Genomic DNA, 22,064 nt, shown 5'->3' with positions numbered 1-22,064 from the left:
AGGAAGTTTCAATGAAGTATTTGTTTAAGAGGTTTGCAACACTACATGCACTTGTTACCAAAGTCTCATTTATTTTTAGAGCTATCCGTTCCTATTCCTTTTTGGCCCCACATGTCTCTGTCTTCACTATATCCCATGCAGTTTTTATTTTATTGCTCGATGTAATTATCTTTTTCTCATAATAAAGCTGCTCCAATTTCTGGATTGCTTGCTTCAATCTTTTGCTGTATTCTTTGTAATGCATTACTATTCTAACACCAGAGCTGTTCCTATATAGTAAATACAGTCTCCTTTTTGTCACACATATATCTTTATTCCTTGTGTAATCCACAGTTTATATTTTGACTTCCGTGTGATTTGAGTTACCGTTAGGGGAAACAGTTTTCAAAAGTGGAGGTAACTGTATTGCTGAATGCTTTCCATTTTCCATTTGAGTCATAAGTATTTCTGAATTTCCGAATTTTTTACTTATTTATTACCCTCCTGTCCTCAGATTTAATAGATATTTTATCCTGACAAGTTGCAGCATTTAACACAAGATGCTGCATGTCATGATAGCCCATTCACTATTGGTTTTGTCGTATGACTTTTTCCCCTAGATTTGTCTACAAAGATGTTATCAATATCAATCTCAGAGCATTTATGTATCCTAGTGGCAAAGTTCACAGTAGGAACTAAATTGAATGATAATGTTATTGAGTGCAATAATTGTTCACTAACAGCACTTTTCAATAAATCCACCTCAAAATCAGCAGCAACCACTATTTCCTTGTTTTTTAGCATGAGATGGGACAGCAGAGCATCCAGATTTTTTATGAAGAGATTAAAATTTCCTGAAGGTGATCTGTATATACCTGCTATTATAAAGGACATATTATGAAATACTACTACTGTTGCACAAGCTTCTAAGTGCTGCTCTGAGCAAAATTTCTTAATATCAGTATTCTTGAAATCAAAACGGTTACTTACAAATGTGGCAACTCCTCCTTTCTCCATATTTTCTCTACAGAAGTAAGAAGCTAACTTGAATCCTGTAACATTTAATATATCTATACCAGTGGTTACATGATGTTCAAAGAGGCAGATTATATCAAATGATTTGCTCAACTCTTAATTCTTCAACACAAATAAGCAACTCATTAAGCTTACCTCTTAGTCCTTGGATATTCTGATGCAATAATGATAACCGATTTCTGCTCTGGCTGGATTACACCTGGATGAACCTAATTTTCCTGCCAATTTTTGAGTATCTAGTTTGCAGTCAGAGGCTCTCTGCATGAATTGTGTACATTAAAATTTGCTTTCTGGCTGCCCGTTTTATCAATGTGAATGTCATTTTCAGCCTGTCTCTGAACATCTTCGGTTTCTGCCCTCCCTACCCAAAAAAAAAAAAGAAAAAAAAAACTGCTGATCTGTCACTTGTAACAACTTGTACTTTACAACTTGTGACAGCCCCCCCCCCCCCCCCTCCTCCCAGGAGTTATTTGCTATTAGTCCAGACAGTTTTCCCTTCCCTTTCCTGTTGAGGTGAAGGCCATGCCTAGTATAGTTCCACCTGCCGATAGAGTCGACAGGTACCTTTACCACCAAGCTAGTGTCATCAGCAAATAGAAATAACTAGAATCACCTGTAATACTAGAAGGCATATCGTTTATATAAATAAGGAGCAAGAGTGGCCCCATCACTTATCCCTGGGGCACCGCCCTATTTAACCGTGACCCATTGGACCCCACGTCATAGCCATTCTCAGTACTGTGGAGAATGACCTTTTGCTGTCTGTTCTTAAAGTAGAGATGAACCAATTGTGAGTTACTCCCTGTATTCCATAATGGTCCAACTTCTGGAGTAATGTTTTGTGATTAACACAATCAAATGGTTTAGTTAAATAAAAAATAAGCCTTTTGAAATCTTTTGTTTAATCAATTCAGTACCTCACAGAAAAAAGAAAATACAGCATTTTTAGTTGTTAAACTACCTCCAAAATCTAAGTGTACATTTGACAGCAAAGTAAGTGAAATGAAACAATCAGTTATCCTTATATACACAACCTTTTCAATAAATTAGCAAGCACTGATGGCATAGAAATAGGTCTAAAATGGTCTACATTATCCCTTTCACCCTTTTTATAAAGTGACATTACTACTGTGTACTTTAATCATTCAGGAGACTGACCATTCTTAAAGAAAAAATTACAAATATGGCTAAGTACAGGGCTAACATGTGCAGCACAATACTTAAGTATTCTGCTAGGTAACTCATCATATCAGTGCGAGTTCTTAGTTTTCAGAGATTTAATTATTGACTCAATCTCTCCCTTGTCAGTATCACAGAGTAGCAATCCAGATATCTGTCCCGGAAAACCTTGATAACAGCTTCCACTCTTGTAGGTATACGTCCAATCATGTGTTGGTAGGTTTCTTGGGGTATGGCAATCCATTCTTCACAGAGTACTGCACTGAGGAGAGGTATCGATGTCGGTCGGTGAGGCCTTCCACAGGTCGGCGTTCGGAAACATCCCAAAGGTGTTCTATAGGATTCAGACCCGGACTCTATGCAGGCCAGTCCATTACAAGGATGTTATTGTCGTCTAACCACTCTGCCACAGGCCGTGCATTATGAAAAGGTTTTCGATCATGTTGAAAGATGCAATCGCCATCCTCGAATTGCTCTTCAACAGTGGGAAGTGAGAAGGTGCATAAAACATCAATGTAGGCCTGTGATGTGACAGTGCCACACAAAACAACAAGGGGTGCTAGTTCCCTCCATGAAAAACTTCACCACACCATAACACCTTCATCTCCAAATTTTACTGTTGGCACTACACACGCTGGCAAATGATGTTGACTGGGCATTCACCATACCCACACCCTGCCATCGGATCGCCACATTGTGTATCGTGATTCGTCATTCCACACAAATGCTTTTCCACTGTTCAATCATCCAATGTTTACGCACCTTACACCAAGCTAGTCGTTTGGCATTTAGTGGCGTGATGTGTGGCTTATGAGCAGTCGCTTGACCATGAAACCCAAGTTTTCTCACCTCCAGCCCAACTGTCATAATACTTGCAGTGGATCCTGATGCAGTTTGGAATTCCTGTGTGATGGTCTGGATAGATGTCTGCCTTTTACACATTACGACCCTCTTAAACTGTTGGCAGTCTCTGTCAGTCAACAGACTAGGTTGGCCTGTACGCTATTGTGCTGTATGTGTCCCTTCATGTTTCCACTTCACTATCACATCAGAAACAGTGGACCTAGGGATGTTTAGGAGTGTGGAAATCTCACGTACAGACATATGACGCAAGTGACACCCAATCACCTAACCACGTTTGAAGTCTGTGAGTTCCGCGGAGTACCCCATTCTGCTCTTGTATTGTGTCTAATGACTACTGAGGTTGCTGATATGGAGTACCTGCCAGTAGGTGGCAGCACAATGCACCTGATATGAAAAATGTATGTTTCTGGGGGTGTCCCGTTACTTTTGATCACATAGTTTATATCTGACTTATCAGTAACAGAAACATATTTTTACTATCTATTGACTTAATATCCTCAATGTTGTGCTGCTGATCAGACACTTCCTTCAAAACTGTCCATATGGCTTTAATTTTATCCTGTGAATTAGCTTTTATATTTGTGTACCACGCACTCTTTGCCTTCTTAATAACTTTTTTAAGCACCTTACAATACTTTTTGTAACGAGCTACTGTAGCTCAGTTGACTACTTCTAGCATTTCGAAATAATCTCCACTTTCTTGTACATAATATCCTATCCCACTAGTCAGCCACCCTGACTGCCTTTAACTGCTAGTACCCTGTTTTGAACATTTTAGTGGAAAGCAGCTTTCAAAGAGCTTGAGAAATATGTTAAGGAAAGCATTATATTTGTCACCAATGTAATCAGCACTATGAACATCCTGCCGGTCTTGTTCCATTAATGAGCTTTAAAAAATTCTCTGTTGCCATTGGAATAGCTTGCCTACATAGTTTATAATTATATAACAATTGATGAGTACAAAAAGCCATTCACCCTTCTACTAACATAATGGCCACCTAGTAATGAAGAACGAATAAAAATATTGTCTATAATTGTGCTACAGTTCCTGTGCACCCTGGTTGGAAAAAAATACATTCTGCATCAGATCGTGTGAATTTAGGAGATCTTCCAACATCCTTTTTCTTCCAAAATCACATACAAAATTAATATTGAGATCACCACACAAAACTAATTTTTGGTGCTTCCTAAAAAGTGAACTAAGAACCCTCTAGCTTCAGCAGTAAGGTTTTGAAGTCAGAATTAGGTGACCTATAAACAACAACAATTAGAAATTTAGTTTCCATAACTGCCCCAGCACAACATACAAATACTTGTTCAGTGTGGTGCTTAGATACATCTACAGACTCAAATGGAATACTGTATTTTACGTACTCGGCTACTCACCCATTCCGCAAAAAACTCCTTGAATAACAGCCAGCTAATTTTTATCCCGGTAAAGCAAGTCTCTGAATTGTCACATTATTTAAGTGGTGCTCTGATATAACAATAATGTCAGCATTAATGTCTACAAGCAGTTCACTAACTTTATCTCTAATACCTCTTATATTTTGATAGCATATGCTAATTCCTTCACTACTTGAATAATTGACCTTCTTTGAAGGTGGCTCCTTTGTTAGAGAGACTTCCATAAAAGCAGTGATACCTGTCAGCTGACTTCCATCTAAAAAAAGTTGCAGCTCTAACACTAACTACTACAGGAATTTTCCTGAGCCCACCACCACCACCACCACCACCACCACCACACCACCACCACCACCACCCACTACACTGTCACCTATAGGTTTTTCCATCCTCCCCTTCCCATACTTATTGAGGTGCAAGCCATGTCTAGTGAAACCCAGTCTATTGATAGACTCAGGTGGTTGGTTCAAATGGCTCTGAGCACTATGGGACTCAACTGCTGTGGTCATCAGCCCCCTAGAACTTAGAACTACTTAAACCTAACTAACCTAAGAACATCACACACACCCATGCCCGAGGCAGGATTCGAACCTGCGACTGTAGCAGCAGCGCGGCTCCAGACTGGAGTGCCTAGAACCGCACGGCCACCGCGGCCGGCAGACTCAGCTGGCACCACTGCAATGTGAGCCATGCCCTCCACAATCAGTGCCTTCTCAAGCCCCATATTAACATGCCTAACAGCAGTGTTAAGATGAGGCTGATCATATGCTGAAACAGTTGCACAAAATGCACATTTGTGCCACCAGTTTGAGTGGGTATCTCTTCCAGATCACCGCCTACATCATACTCCCTGTCCCTATTGAGACTATTCCTAGCTCCACCCACAGTCACCAACCATTCCTCTTTCGTAAAATTCCTGTATGACTCCCCTAAGTTAAAAGGCACCTGAGCCAACACTGCACTAGACTTCACAATCCTGGTGATGAACTGTATGATCCATGGCCGGCAGGTATGGTGGGTCATTCTCACAATCTGCTAACCACTGCACACTGTTCTGCAGCTGACTGTCTTGTCACTTTCTCAACCCATGTCATGAATGGTTTTCTGTGAAACAATTTTTTTTTTTTTAGGGAAGCCTAAGACACCTGCTGCAGGACTGGTATCCTCCGTATTATATAAATGAGGGGCTTCGGAGGCCGCCTGCCCCATTTCCTTCACAAATTTTTAAAAGACAGAGTTTTCAAGATATGTATGGGTTTTGCCTTGTCGGACACTTTCATCCAGGAGAACGGAGTGCCCCAAGGCTTCGTCCTGAGTGTCATCATATTTGCTATAACCATTAACTCTATTACACAGTGTCTCCAAACTAGGCATCTCCGGCTCCCTTTTCGTCAACAACATTGTGACCTATTGCTGTTCTCCATGGCCTTGTCTCCTTGAGCAGTGTCTCCAGTGATGTCTTTGATGGTCCTTAATCATAGGGCATCAACAATGGCTTATTCACTGACAAAACTGCTTATATGAATTTCTGGTGGCACAAGGAGTTTCTTCTGCTGTCTTTACATGTGTAGGGCCTGTTGTTCTCCTGTTCACTGAAAGTATGAAATTCCTGGGTCTCATGCTTGATAGGAAACTTTCTTGGTCCTCCCACCTGTCTTGCCTAGCTGCATGCCGCACCAGGTTCCTCAGTATTGTACGTGTCCTAAGCAGTACTTCTTGGGGAGTGGATCAGACCACCCTCCTCCATTTGTATCGATCCATTGTCTCCTTGAAACTAGGCTATGAGTCATTTACTTAATCTACCTTACACCACCTTAACGCAATCCACCATTTTGAGAATACGTTTGGCTACAGGCGTCTTTTACATTAGCCCGGTGGAGAGCCTCTTTGCAGAAGCTACTGAACTATCACAGTCTTGCCGGTGTGGTGCTTTCCTGAGTGGGTATGCATGCTGTTTGTCTGCCATGCTGTGCCACCCATCTTATGCCCTCTTTTGATGACTCCTTTGACGACCAGTATGCGTGTGCCCTTCTTCTCTGTTACCTCCCAGAGTTCGCTTTCAGTTACTGCTCTTGCAGCTTAACTTCATGCTACCTGCCACATTCCTGATGGGTGTGAACCCTTCAGCACCTTGACTTTGTGCAGTGGCCCATGTTCATCTTGGACTTCGTTCACTTCTCAAGGACACTACTCCATATTTCATCTTTCGTTGTAAGTTTCTCAACTATCGCACACAACTTAGCGATGGCACTTTCATGTATCCTGATGACTTTAAGACTGACTATGGTGTTGGGTGTGGCCTTGTTCTTTGACAATGATCATTTTCAGTATTGGCTTCCAGAACACTACTCGTTTCTCGCAGCAGAATGCTTTGCCCCCTTATTAGGTCACCCAGTTCATCCATCAACATAGGCTTTTTAATTGTCACACATGCTCTGATTGTCTCAGGGCTCTTCAGAGCCTCTGTATGATGTACACAATTCATCCCTCAGTGCTACAGATCCAAGAAAGCTTCCACTTGCTTCTTGTTGAGGGAACCACTATGATGATCATCTTGGTTCCCAGTCATGTTGGTCTGACGGGAAATAAGGCTGCTGATGCTGCTGCCGCTGCCAAGGCTGCAGTCCTCCTGCCTTGGCCTGGTAACTCTTCCATTCCTTTGGATGATCTCCATGTTGTCATCTGTCGGCTGATGGTTTTACTTTGGCATCACGACTGGGCTTCTCTTTACGGGAACAATCTCCAGGGAATTAAACTTATCCCAGTGACTTTGTCCGACCTACTCTCGCCCCCCCCCCCCCCCTCCCCCTTGTGAATTGGGTAGTGTCTTTTTAGCCATCACCATTTGTTAAGTGGTGATCACTCACCACTTTGTGCTCATTGTCATCAATCATTGACGTTCTCCTTTTCCTGGTTGAATGCCCTTTTCTTAGCCGCTTATGTTACAGTGTATATTTACCATCTGAATTATCAGATATTTTAGCAAACGATGTGTGGGCTGTTGACCAAGTTTTACTTTCTGTCCGTCGTACCAATATGGCAAAGGATATTAAATCTGTGATTCAGGATCTCTGCTGTCTATACTGTGTATTTTGTGGACCTTTCTCTGAGGGGAAGTCCTTGTTTTTAGCTCTGTTTCCTTCTGTCAGTTGGGCTTAACATGTAATCACTTTTAACTTCTTTTACTTGTGATTGTTCTGTGATAATGACATGGGCATTTATAACCTCAGTTGTTTCTGCACCCTAAAAAATAAAAAAGTAAAATAAAAACATTCAGCCGCATTGTGTGCGATGTGCAGACAGTGGCCAACTGCCCTCCTCATGCAGGCCTCATGCAATGCACTGCACCGTCTGCCTATCTCGTCCGCTGCTCTACATCACAGTTCCGCAGCCAATGGCTTCCCTCCTCAACTACCTACCTCCCCGCCATCTGCTAATCAGCCCATACCCTATCCCGTTCCACTGCAGCAAGTTGCTGCAGGCAGATTCCCCAAACTTTCCCAGCTGCAGAAATAGAACCCAAATCGTGGTTTACGTTGGTGGACAACATCTTGGACATTCGTGTAATAATCAGAGACAACACTTGTTTTGTCTGTCTTTATCAGCCATCTCCTCGATCATACAAACCGTAGTAGTGAGTTACTTCTGAACCCACCTGCTCGACGTAAATATATCACTGCGAAGTCTCTCATCATTGAGCATCTATCCCACTGTCCGTCAGAGGCGAAACATGCCTGGGATTACCTTTCCAGCATAGCAAGGTTGGTCGTCATGCTCAAAGACAATTCAAAATACTGAAAGGGCATTTCTGTCAAGTACACCTGGATCTTGTGGGTCTTCTCTCCCCTCCAGAAGGTTTTAGGTACATACTATCAGTCATCAATCATGCCAGCTTATGGGTGGAGGCTGTTCCCCACCCAGATATATCTGCTAATTCAGCCACATGAGTCTTTGTCACTTGCTGGCTCCACTGCTTTGTTGCCCCTCTTTTATAACCACTGGTCAATGGAGACAATCAAAGTCAATCCTCTTTGCCAGATTATGGGCCCTGTGCAATGTTAACAAATTCTACACCACTGCTTGCCACACCCAGAGAAATGGACTGGTCAAGCATTGGCGTTGCACACATAAAACGGCCCTCATGTGTCACTCTGGCTCCAGGTCAGAGTCCCTTCTGTGGGTGTTACTGTATCTGTACAGCCTTTAAAGATGAAGAAACTCGTCCCTAACCGAGATGTGTATGGCTAGCCTGTGATACCCCCTACCGAGTTTGTTGAAGACTTTGTCCTCGCCTCCCCTGCTGACCTCCCTGCCTTAGTCCAGTGTGTCCACGCTTGCACATTGCTGACATCTGCACTCTGCCTTCACATGCTCACACCGTACTATGAAGGTTATTACACAAAGACCTACAAAACTGCAAGTTCATTATGCTCTGAGATGATACAGTCCGGGCAGTAGTGCAACCTCCTTACATCAGCTACCAAAGGGTGCTTCAGTGCACGAATAACACTTTAGACATTTACCTCAATGGCAAATAACAGACTGTTGCTGAACCGAGTTAAACCCACTTGGACACTTGATGAGGACTGTGTCGATATCTGATTCTGAGATGTCATCCACGGACATGTCTTCCTCTGTATGCCCTGACCAGTTGTCTTCCGAGTTCACCTCTCCCTGTGTATCTGCCAAAGCCAGTGCTCTGGGTGATGACTCCCTGCTGGATGACATGCCCCTCTTCCTGTGTGACCTCTATTCCGTCATCGCCTTCTCCCACAGTTGTCATCTTCATGGTTGCCATATCTGCATTTTTTTATCATGGATCTCTCTCTCTCTCTCTCTCTCTCTCTCTCTCTCTCTCTCTCTCTCTCTCTCGTAAACTCCAAGACAGCACTCTCTCTGTATTCCGTGCTCCCCCATGTATGCTACACAATTAAGCTACAGCCCGCTTCACTCTTCACCACTCCTCCCAGCTTCTGCATGATGCTGACAAGAACAACACTATGGCTTCTGTCGACAACAACAGTCACCTCTTGATCACTGTCCTGATCATCGCGCACCCTACCTCTACAGCATGGGACCCAACGATTCCTCCTCTCTCGAACGGGCTGACCTCTGCGTTCACCTCACTGGCTAAGGACACGGTCTCCAGAATCCATGGCTTCACACTGCTTCTGGCCTTGAGAAACAATCCAGTCATGTCTCTGTCACTGGCTTGCCACGACATCACTGGTCACTCAATCTTGCACACCACCTTGCCTGAAGCTGACCGGCAGCCAATCTACCCCAGTGACTGCCTTCATTTTTTTCCCCGTGCTCCACATTGCTCTGTGGCACCTACCGATAGCAGTTTGACTATTGAGAGTCTGCCTCAACTGCTGTGAAGCTCAGTGATCTTATCTTTGACTCAGTCTGTTTTCTATAACCCATTGTGATAGATAATGAATTACAATGATATTGAATCAGTGTGTTATAATACACTCCTGGAAATTGAAATAAGAACACCGTGAATTCATTGTCCCAGGAAGGGGAAACTTTATTGACACATTCCTGGGGTCAGATACATCACATGATCACACTGACAGAACCACAGGCACATAGACACAGGCAACAGAGCATGCACAATCTCGGCACTAGTACAGTGTATATCCACCTTTCGCAGCAATGCAGGCTGCTATTCTCCCATGGAGACGATCGTAGAGATGCTGGATGTAGTCCTGTGGAACGGCTTGCCATGCCATTTCCACCTGGCGCCTCAGTTGGACCAGCGTTCGTGCTGGACGTGCAGACCGCGTGAGACGATGCTTCATCCAGTCCCAAACATGCTCAATGGGGGACAGATCCGGAGATCTTGCTGGCCAGGGTAGTTGACTTACACCTTCTAGAGCACGTTGGGTGGCACGGGATACATGCGGACGTGCATTGTCCTGTTGGAACAGCAAGTTCCCTTGCCGGTCTAGGAATGGTAGAACGATGGGTTCGATGACGGTTTGGATGTACCGTGCACTATTCAGTGTCCCCTCGACGATCACCAGGGGTGTACGGCCAGTGTAGGAGATCGCTCCCCACACCATGATGCCGGGTGTTGGCCCTGTGTGCCTCGGTCGTATGCAGTCCTGATTGTGGCGCTCACCTGCACGGCGCCAAACACGCATACGACCATCATTGGCACCAAGGCAGAAGCGACTCTCATCGCTGAAGACGACACGTCTCCATTCGTCCCTCCATTCACGCCTGTCGCGACACAACTGGAGGCGGGCTGCACGATGTTGGGGCATGAGCGGAAGACGGCCTAACGGTGTGCGGGACCGTAGCCCAGCTTCATGGAGACGGTTGCGAATGGTCCTCGCCGATACCCCAGGAGCAACAGTGTCCCTAATTTGCTGGGAAGTGGCGGTGCGGTCCCCTACGGCACTGCGTAGGATCCTACGGTCTTGGCGTGCATCCGTGCGTCGCTGCGGTCCGGTCCCAGGTCGACGGGCACGTGCACCTTCCGCCGACCACTGGCGACAACATCGATGTACTGTGGAGACCTCACGCCCCACGTGTTGAGCAATTCGGCGGTACGTCCACCCGGCCTCCCGCATGCCCACTATACGCCCTCGCTCAAAGTCCGTCAACTGCACATACGGTTCACGTCCACGCTGTCGCGGCATGCTACCAGTGTTAAAGACTGCGATGGAGCTCCATATGCCACGGCAAACTGGCTGACACTGACGGCGGCGGTGCACAAATGCTGCGCAGCTAGCGCCATTCGACGGCCAACACCGCGGTTCCTGGTGTGTCCGCTGTGCCGTGCGTGTGATCATTGCTTGTACAGCCCTCTCGCAGTGTCCGGAGCAAGTATGGTGGGTCTGACACACCGGTGTCAATGTGTTCTTTTTTCCATTTCCAGGAGTGTAAATACATTTCGTTACATAAAGTGGCCACAGGTCACTGTATTCACCAAGTACAGTGCATCGTTCCCACTGTTAGAACTTCTAGTTAACAAGTATATTTAGGAACGACACAACAACACATATATGTCACAGAGTAAGTTGACATGTGTACACGTTAGCGTTCAGATAAGCACTGAGTCTCAGTCTAGCGGCCGCTGCTCGGCTGGCCGCTTAGGTGGCGCCGCTGCTGCATGGCTGGCAGGCAGACAGCGCCGCACGTAGAGGACGTGCGTAATTGCGCGGCGGCACTTTAAATGATCGGCGAGTCACAACACTTTCCCCCCCCTTTGAAATTGTTGCACTGGTCTTGATGGATGTGTCCTGGAGATGGCTGACGTCCATAGGCGTTGTGTGACTCGACGTAAAGTCTCGAGGAGGAGGCTTCCCGTACGGACGGAAGTGTCCCCGATGATAACGGGTCGAGATGACAGGAGACGTAGGGGTCGAATCTGCTGGGGCCCCACGCACCAATCTGCCCGTTGCAGCAAGTCCAGTTGATATGACAGGAGACATGGGCGATGCGTCAGCGTCTGTTGGAGGAGGAGGCGAGTAGATGTACTCTGACACTGGTTGGTCCTCCGGTTCCCGCATGGGCACGTCGTCTGGTGGCATCCGTTCTGGTGCTGGCATCGCGATGACGGGTAGAGGGCGGCGTTGTGAGTATGGAGATGTGCCAAGATCCCGAGCATCAGGGAGAGTCAAGGGTGGTGTGGCGGCATTCGGAACAGGTGTTGCTGGCACCCGAGGCCGAAGCTGGTCCGAATGACGCACTGCAACACCTGTGTCCGTCTGGATTTCATACAGGCGTCTGCCACGGTGTCTTAAGATGCGGCCCGGGCTCCATTTTGGCCGCCTGCCATATCCCCGTACCCAGACGAGGTCATCGGCAGTGAACCGGCCAAGTGACGGCACCCGCGGCCGGGAGGTGGGAGGCCGCAGAAGATGAAGTAGAGTGCGGGGCTGTCGGCCATGTAAGAGCTCAGCCGGGCTGTGATCGCCCATGGGGGTGAAACGGTAAGACGCCAGGAACTGGAGAAGCGCCTCATCAGCAGCAGAAGAAGTCAGAAGTTTCCGCATTTGAGCCTTAAACGTGCGGACCAGTCGTTCAGCCTCACCGTTGGATTGTGGATGGAACGGCGGGGCCGTGACATGCGTAACACCGTGACGAGCACAAAAATCCGCAAAGTCAGAAGAGGCAAATTGCGGACCATTATCAGTAACAAGAGTAGAGGGGAGGCCTTCCAAAGAAAAAATGCGGGCGAGAGCACTGGTGGTTGCCGCGGTGGTGGGGGACGTGCAACGGACAATGAAAGGAAAGTTAGAGTAGGCGTCAATTACGAGGAGCCAATAAGTACCTAAAAAGGGTCTCGCAAAATCAGCATGAATGCGCTCCCAGGGCTTCTCAGGCGAAGGCCACGGTGACAAAGATGACTTCGGGGCAGCGGCCTGTGACGCACAAGGGCCGCAGGCAGCGACCATGTGTACGATTTCCGAGTCGATGCCAGGCCAGTACACATGACGGCGCGCCAGAGATTTGGTGCGCGACACACCCCAGTGCCCCTGGTGAAGGAGGCGCAAGACCGAAGCACGCAAAGATGCGGGGACCACAACACGCGGTGAAACATTGTCAGTGGAGAGGAGGATAACACCATCCCTAGCCGTGAGGCGGTAGCGCAAAGGGTAGTAGTTTCGGAACGGATCAGAAGTCTTAGTGGACGGGCGATCAGGCCAACCCGTCTGAATACAGCGTAAAACCCGGGAGAGGGTAGGGGCAGAACCCGTAGCAGCCGCCAGCCTGTCCCCAGTGATGGGGAACCCGTCCACAACCCACTGCTCGGCAACATCCAGGTGGAAACACAAAAGTTCGTCCCTATCGAATGCCTGATCAGGGCCCATGGGGAGGCGAGACAAAGCATCAGCATTCGCATGTTGAGCCGTTGGCCGGAAATGAATCTCATAGTTGAAACGGGACAAGTAAAGAGCCCAACGCTGGAGGCGGTGTGCAGCCTTGTCGGGAAGTGACGTTGATGGGTGAAACAAGGAAACAAGTGGTTTGTGATCCGTAACAAGATGAAATTTTGTGCCATAGAGAAAAACACCAAACTTATGAAGAGCATAAATGATGGCCAAAGCTTCTTTCTCAATCTGAGAATACTTTTGTTGGGCATCCGTGAGCGTTTTGGAGGCATAAGCAATGGGTTGTTCCGAACCGTCAGAAAAACGGTGCGCAAGGACTGCCCCAACCCCGTATTGAGAGGCGTCTGTACAAAGGACAAGATGTTGGCCAGGTCGATAAGTAGCTAGGCACGGGGCCTGTATCAGCATAGTCTTCAATTTCTGGAAAGCCGCGTCACATGACGCGGACCAGTGAAAAGGCACGTTTTTATGCAACAGGCGATGCAACGGCTGAGCCACCGACGCTGCAGACGGTAAAAACTTGTGATAGTAGGCGATTTTCCCCAAGAAGGCCTGCAGTTCCTTAACAGACGTAGGGCGAGGAAGGGCATCGATCGCAGCGACAGTTTGTTGAAGCGGACGAATACCATCCCGAGAGAGTTGAAACCCCAAGTACGTGATAGATGCCTGAAAAAATTGTGATTTCTGAAGATTACACTTAAGACCTGCAGTCTGTAAGACATTAAAAAGTGTGTGGAGATTTCGAAGATGTTCGTCAGTGGTGGAGCCCGTGACAACAATGTCGTCCATGTAATTGATACACCCAGGAACAGGGAGCAATAATTGTTCCAAGAATCGCTGAAAGAGAGCAGGGGCGCTAGCAACCCCGAATGGCAAGCGTTGGTATTGATAGAGGCCGAAAGGCGTGTTAAGAACCAGAAACTGCCGGGAAGCAGCGTCGAGAGGAAGTTGATGATAAGCTTCTGACAGGTCAATTTTAGAAAAATACTGCCCTCCAGCGAGTTTAGTGAACAGTTCTTCAGGACGGGGCATAGGGTAAGTGTCGATGAGGCATTGAGCATTTACCGTGGCTTTGAAATCGCCACAGAGACGAATAGCACCATTGGGCTTGGCAACTACAACGACAGGAGAGGACCACTCACTGGAAGTGACAGGAAGCAAGACCCCTGAAGTAGTGAGACGATCCAACTCCTGTTTGACCCGATCACGAAGGGCCACAGGAATGGGCCGAGCCCGAAAAAACTTAGGCCGAGCAGTGGGTTTGAGCGTGATATGAGCTTCAAAGTCGTGTGCACGGCCTAACCCAGGAGAAAAATGGACGAAAAGGTCATCGACAAAGAATCCAGTTGAGCATAGGGAATAGCGTCAGAGACAATATTGACAGAGTCATCTATGGAGAACCCAAAAACGCGGAAGGCATCGAAACCAAAAAGATTTTCTGCGTTGCCCTGGTCGACCACAAATATGGGAACAGTGCGAACGACGGATTTGTAAGATACCTCCGCATTAAACTGTCCCAAGAGAGAAATCTTCTGTTTATTGTACGTCCGTAATTGCCGAGTGACAGGGGACAGGAGTGGAGAACCCAGCTGAAGATACGTCTGAGAATTAATTATAGTGGCGGCAGAACCGGTATCCACTTGCATGCGAACATCTCGACCAAGGATTTGGACAGTGAGGAATAACTTCCCTGAAAGGGAAGAAGTGCAATTGACAGACAACACAGAATCAGAATCAGTGTCATGTTCCTGAACATCATGTATGCGGTCGGATTTGCAAACGGAAGACACATGACCTTTCTTTTTGCAGTTGTGACACACAGCCCAACGTTGTGGACAATCCTCGCGTGAATGTTTCGTAAAACACCTTGGACATGAAGGAAGTTGCCGGGGATTTTGCTGCAGTGTCTTAGGGGTTTGTTTACGGCTTGGCCGAGGCTGCGCGTGGGAGCGCACTGCGGCCACGTCGGCCGGCGGGGACGCGCCGTGCGCGTCGTCAACAGCGCACAGAGGTTGTATTTCCCTGACGTCACCCCACGCTTCTATTTGTGCCCCAGCGGCGCGAGAAATTTCAAAAGACTGCGCAATGGAGAGAACTTCATCTAAAGTCGGATTCGCCAACTGAAGGGCACGTTGCCGAACTTCTTTGTCGGGCGCCGACCGGATAATAGCATCCCGTACCATGGAATCGGCATAGGATTCTTTGTGAACATCAGTAACAAAGTGACACTTTCGACTGAGGCCGTGAAGTTCAGCAGCCCAAGCGCGATAAGATTGATTGGGTTGTTTGTGACAACGATAAAAGGCAACACGAGAGGCTACCACATGCGTTTGCTTTTGAAAATAGACCGACAGAAGGGAACACATTTCAGCAAAGGACAAAGACGCAGGATCCTTCAAAGGGGCCAATTGCGACAACAACCGATACATTTGAGGCGAAATCCAGGAAAGGAACAGAGACTTACATGCTTGTTCGTCCGAGACATAAAATGCCAAGAAGTGCTGTCGAAGACGTTTTTCATAATCCGACCAGTCTTCTGCCGTCTCGTCGTAAGGAGGAAAAGGCGGTACAGCCAACGACGAGAAACGGCCCGCATTTGACGCCGCGACGAAATCGCGAATCGCCGCCGTTAGAAGCGTTTGCTGTTCAAGGAGATTTTGCAAGAGTTGCTCGACAGTAGCCATGGAACCCTGTGAGTCAACGGTGAAAAGGAAAAATCCCATCCTCGTCGCCAATTGTTAGAACTTCTAGTTAACAAGTATATTTAGGAACGACACAACAACACATATATGTCACAGAGTAAGTTGACATGTGTACACGTTAGCGTTCAGATAAGCACTGAGTCTCAGTCTAGCGGCCGCTGCTCGGCTGGCCGCTTAGGTGGCGCCGCTGCTGCATGGCTGGCAGGCAGACAGCGCCGCACGTAGAGGACGTGCGTAATTGCGCTGCGGCACTTTAAATGATCGGCGAGTCACAACACCCACAAATTGTTAACTACAAAGTCAACTTTTCATATATCATTATTGTTGTTGTTGTTGTTGTTTATGTTGTTGTTGTTGTTGTTGTTGTTGTTTTCCCACTGGTGGAACACTAAGTGCATAGCTGCATGCTTTTAATATCTTGCCTTTCTTTTAAACCTGAAGTTTGTCTGAAAGGTAAGGTTCTGCTCTTCTAATATAAAGTGCAATCTTATTGTCGTGCATCCTCATCTATTGAAGTGCTGACTTTGACTGTATTACTTCAAATAATTTTGTAACTTTGATAATTTTGTCATGGCAGTAAAATTTAACTTTCGTAGATTCAGAAAACTAAGACATAAATGTAGTTGCAGTTAAAATTTTTATAATCTCAGTGTAAGTTTCACTCAGAATCACTTATGAACAAACAAGACTGGTAGGCTTGCAAGCAATTCCTCATCAGATTTCCTGCGGTCTTATACACATATGGGATTATGTACCAAATTAAGTAGAAAAAAATTGAGAGGAGTGAAATTCAGTGATTGAGCTAGGTACAGAGAGGAACTACCTACTTCCTGTATGCATCTACAAAATGTGTTTTTCAGCCGAAAGTAAACTTCAGCATTGAATGATGCAGATGCTGTAGGATGACGCCAACCTAAGATACAGCTACCAAAAATTTGGGCAGTACACCGGATGGAACTCCAGTTATTGTTGTCATTCAATTTTGCCTGGGCTGTATCAGTATTTGTGTGTTAAATCAATAGGCTATCCCTCTGAGGCTAGTCTGTTTTGTCAATAATAGTCATTAGCCTTGAACAAAAATGATGATATTTGTGTAAATGAATTTGTTTATACCTTCTTAACTTTTTCATTTTTCTGTTTCAGATACAATAAGCTTTCAAGAGAAATAAGAGAACTTGCTCGGAAGGTAAAAGAATTGGATCCGAAGGATCCATTTCGTGTGGAAACAAGTGCCCAGCTACTTGAAAAATTGTTAGTATTTGCCAAACACTGTCATATTTTATAGGCATATTTATTGCCGTTGGAGTGAAGACTACTGTGTAGGGCTCCCCAAAGATTGTTTGAGTATGTGTCTGTATATGTGTGGATGGATATGCGTGTGTGTGCGAGTGTATACCTGTCCTTTTTTCCCCCTAAGGTAAGTCTTTCCGCTCCCGGGATTGGAATGACTCCTTACCCTCTCCCTTAAAACCCACATCCTTTCGTCTTTCCCTCTCCTTCCCCTCTTTCCTGATGAGGCAACAGTTTGTTGCGAAAGCTTGAATTTTGTGTGTGTGTGTGTGTGTGTGTGTGTTTGTTTGTGTGTCTATCGACCTGCCAGCGCTTTCGTTCGGTAAGTCACATCATCTTTGTTTTTAGATATGAAGTAAATATTTTATTAGTTTACTGGGAATTTATTTTTCAGCTATTACAATTTTTTGCATCAAGGATACCAGAAGCATCTATTCTGGATGACATTGTAGGTGAGCTATGGGGTCTTCATCGCTGGTTATACAACTCGGCCACAAATTCTACTTGGTCCTCCTCTTATTGTCAGTCACCTTTGAGGATAACTTCCAAGTCTTTATCTGTAATGGAGAATGTCCATTCCTCTGACACAGGGAGATGACTTGTAATGGATCATTGATTTGAATTAACTTTTGCACACATGTTTGTTCGTGGAGGGAAGGGAGAGTACACAGACATCTAAAGATAATCAACACAATAAGCCGTGCTACACAACACTCTCACACATTTGCTGTTTTTAAACACACAGTTAACGATGATTTGCAATTACAAGGGAGGATTGGAAAGTAAAACAACAATTTTTTTCTCCTCTGGTACTGCAGCGGGAATGTTGAAATTTCACGATGACATATAGTTTGAAGTTTGTGCTACAGTGGGTATTTTGTTGTCATGTGCGGCTCTAGTAAGAGAAGCCTGAACTACAAAACAAACATGGCCCACATGTTACTGTCGTCAACTTGGAAGAACAGCACAGGATAGTTCAGTATTCGTGAGCCAAAGGGCATAAACCAAGTGAAATTTACAGGGAAATGCGTGGAACCCCCTGAGGGTCCGGGGATAAGAATAGGCCTGAGGTATTCCTGCCTGTTGCAAGAGGCGACTAAAAGGAGTTTCACATGTTTTGGACTTTGTGATGATCCCCTGCAAGGTTTAACCTTCATTCTTCAAAATTTTCCCGAAGAGCGAGCCAATTGGGGAAGGGCGCCTTACAGGTGCACCGTGTCCATCGTGCATTGAGATCTTTGTCCATCGTGCATTGAGATCTTTGTCCATCGTGCATTGAGATCTTTGTCCATCGTGCATTGAGATCTTTAGCCTACTTCCTCATTGTAACATTTTGAGATTGTGGATGCCCATCACATCCCAATACTCCATGTGCCCTGCCTCCTATCTGTGTCAACTGCGGAGAGCACCATTCGCCTTGCTTGCCAGACTGCAGGATTTTCCAGAAAGAAAGGAAAATGATGGAGTAAAAGACCCTGGACTGACACCTATACTGAGGCTAAGAGAAAATTTGAACGCCTGCATCCTGTACGTATGAAATCGTATTATACCGCTGCTACAACAGTTCTGGCACCATCAGCTCTGCCAACCCAGGTCACCTCTCAGAGTTGGAGGACTACACCTGCCCCCTTAATGGTGGTGGTAGTGGTGGTGGGGGGAGGGGGGGGCACTTCCCTCCCTGTTGTTCCTACACCATCTACTTCGGGAGCAACACTCGCCCCCCTCCCCCCCCCCCCCCCCCCCTCCTGAACCATTGGGGATGTCCATCTTCACTTATAAGCTGGAGAAGCATAAGTCTTCTTCAGCTTCTGTCGCTAGGAAGGGGTCCCTCGGGTCACTCCCTTCTCAGGTTTCTACTAGTGGGAAAGATGACACCCACCAGTGGCTGAAGAGCTCAAAAGCAGCTGGTCGTAGGGCTTCACGCTCAACCTCAGTCCTAGAGACTGAGCCAGTGAAGTCCTCCCAGCCAAGGAAACCGAAGGAGCAGTGAGAGAAATCCAAAAAGAAGACCCTTAAGACTAAGGAAATTGTGGTGGCACCCACACCACCGCTACCTACAAGCTCTGCGTCTGAGGATGGGGTGGAGATTCTGGCTTCCGCTGAGGACCTAGATCTCGTCAGACCCTCAGACACAGTAGATGTAGACTGGTCAGGCAATAATTTGGTGGCAGCAGCTGACCTTGAGGCTTAAACTGCCTCATTGAATGTTCCATGCCTTCCCAGTCTCACGATGATGTCATCCTCCAGTGGAATTGCGGCAGTTTTTTCCACCACCTGGCTGAGCTACGGTAACTGTTAAGCTTTGCACCTGCTTGCTGCATTGCCCTCCAGGAAACCTGGTTCCCAGCAATGCGGACCCCTGCCCTCCGTGGCTATAAGGGATATTAAAGGAACCGTAGCAACTATAATCGAGTGTCAGGTGGAGTTTGTGTTTATGTCCTAAACTCAGTATGTAGCGACACTGTGCCCCTTCAAACCCCTCTTGAAGCTGTGGCTGTCAGAATAAGGACGACACAGGAAATAACTGTCTGCAATGTATATCTTCCTCCAGATGGTGCAGTACCCCTGAATGTATTAGCTTCACTGATTGATCAACTCCCTAAACCTTTCCTACTTTTGGGAGATTTTAATGCCCATTACCCCTTGTGGGTTGGCACCATGCTCACTGGCTGAGGCAGAGATGTCTAAACTTTACTGTCTCAATTTGACCTCTGCCTCTTAAATACTGGGGCCGCCACTCATTTCAGTGTGGCTCATGGTAGTTACTCGGCCATTGATTTATCAATTTGCAGCCCAGGACTTCTCCCATCTATCCACTGGAGAGCACATGACGACCTGTGTGGTAGTGACCACTTCCCCATCTTCCTGTCACTGCCACGGCGTCAGGCCCACGGACACCTGCCCAGATGGGCTTTGAACAAGGCGGACTGGGAAACTTTCACCTCTGCTGTCATGGTTGAACCTCCTCCACACAGTAACATCGATGTGATGGTTGAGCAGGTGACTACAACAATTGTTTCTGTGGCAGAAAACGTGATCCCTCACACTTTAGGGTGCCCCCAGTGTAAGGTAGTCTGTTGGTGGTCGCTGCAAGTCGCTCAAGCAATTACGGAGCGTCGGCGATCTCTACAGCGGCATAAGCTGCACCCTTCCCTGGAGCACCTCATAACCTTTAAACGGCTTCGTGCCCGCGTTTGCCACCTTATCAAACGATGGAAGCAGGAGTGTTAGGAGAGATACACCTCGACCATTGGGTACCATACATCACCTTCCCAAATCTGGGCAAAGATCAGACATCTTTTTGGGTACCAGACCCCAACAGGTGTTCCCAGTGTTACCATAAATGGCATGATATCTACTGATGTAAATGCGATTGCCGAGCACTTTGCTTGAGCCTCTGTGTCTGAGAATTACTCCCCAGCCTTTTGCACTCTCAAACAGGGCAGGAAAGGAAAGCCCTCTCATTCACTACATGCCACACTGAGTCCTATAACCCCCCTTTTACAGAGTGGGAGCTCCTCAGTGCCCTTGCACATTGCCCCGACACAGCTTCTGGGCCTGATCGGATCCACAGCCAGATGATTAAACATCTCTCATCTGACTACAGGTGACATATCCTCATCATCTTCAACCGGATCTGGTGTGATGGCAGATTTCCATCGCAATGGCGGGAGAGCACCATCATTCCAGTGCTCAAGCCCAGTAAAAACCCACTTGATGTGGGTAGCTATCGGCCCATCAGCCTCACCAACGTTCTTTGTAAGCTGCTGGAACTTATGGTGTGTCGGCAGTTGGGTTGGGTCCTGGAGTCACATGGCCTACTGACTCCATGTCAGGGCAGCTTCCACCAGGGTCGCTCTACCACTGATAATCTTGTGTCCCTCGAGTCTGCCATCCGAACAGCCTTTTCCAGATGCCAACACCTGGTTGCCATCTATTTAGACTTACGTAAAGCATACGACATGACCTGGCAACATCATATCCTTGCTGCCACATTGTATGAGTGGGGTCCCCGGGGCTCGCTCCCGATTTTTATCCAAAACTTCCTGTCGCTCCATACTTTCCATGTCCAAGATGGTGCCTCCCATATTTCCATCCATACCCAGGAGAATAGGGTCCCACAGGGCTCTGTATTGAGTGTGTCTCTATTTTTAGTGGCCATTAACAGTCTAGCAGCAGCTGGCGGGCCCTCCATCTCACCTTCTCTGTATGCAGATGACTTATTCATTTCGTACGGCTGCTCCAGTACTGGTGTTGCAGAGTGTCGCCTGCAGGGAGCCATCCATAAGGCACAGCCATGGGCTGTAGCCCATGGCTTCCAGTTTTTCGCCATGAAGATGTGTGTCATGCATTTCTGTCGGTGTCGTACCGTTCATCCGGAACCAGCACTTTACCTTAATGACGATCCACTCACTGTAGTGGAGACATATTGTTTCTTAGGTCTGGTTTTTCATGCCAGTTTAACTTGGCTCCCTCATCTTCGTCAGCTTAAATGGAAGTGTTGGCAGCACCTCAATTCCCTCCGCTGCCTGAGCAACACCAACTGGGGTGCAGATTAGGACGAGTCCGGTGTCAAGTGGAGGCTGGAGTCGCTCCATTGAAGATCAGACATGCACAACTGCTCACCAGTTACACTGCACACATTCATAGCTCTCCTGAACATCCTAATTACCATCTTCTTTTCCAAACCATGGTGGTTTACATCCCGCATAGGCGGCCCAGATCAGGGCTAACGATTGCGGTTCATGTGTGATCGCTT

The 22,064-nt window shown here is 46.9% G+C and overlaps 1 protein-coding gene across 1 annotated transcript in view; it reads left to right on the top strand.

Moving 5' to 3' along the window:
- LOC126236629 (U3 small nucleolar ribonucleoprotein protein IMP3) overlaps positions 1–22,064 on the top strand; it is a 122,483-nt gene that overhangs the window by 24,404 nt on the left and 76,015 nt on the right. Inside the window, exon 2 of the mRNA XM_049946077.1 lies at positions 17,159–17,266. Coding sequence (XP_049802034.1) covers positions 17,159–17,266 — 108 coding nt within the window. The remainder of the gene's footprint in view (positions 1–17,158; positions 17,267–22,064) is intronic.

The sequence above is a fragment of the Schistocerca nitens genome, chromosome 2, assembly GCF_023898315.1.
Source record: "Schistocerca nitens isolate TAMUIC-IGC-003100 chromosome 2, iqSchNite1.1, whole genome shotgun sequence".
Classification (NCBI taxonomy): Eukaryota; Metazoa; Arthropoda; class Insecta; order Orthoptera; family Acrididae; genus Schistocerca; species Schistocerca nitens.
The sequence above is the reverse complement of the archived record's forward strand: the minus strand, read 5'-3'. Positions and strand labels throughout refer to the sequence as shown.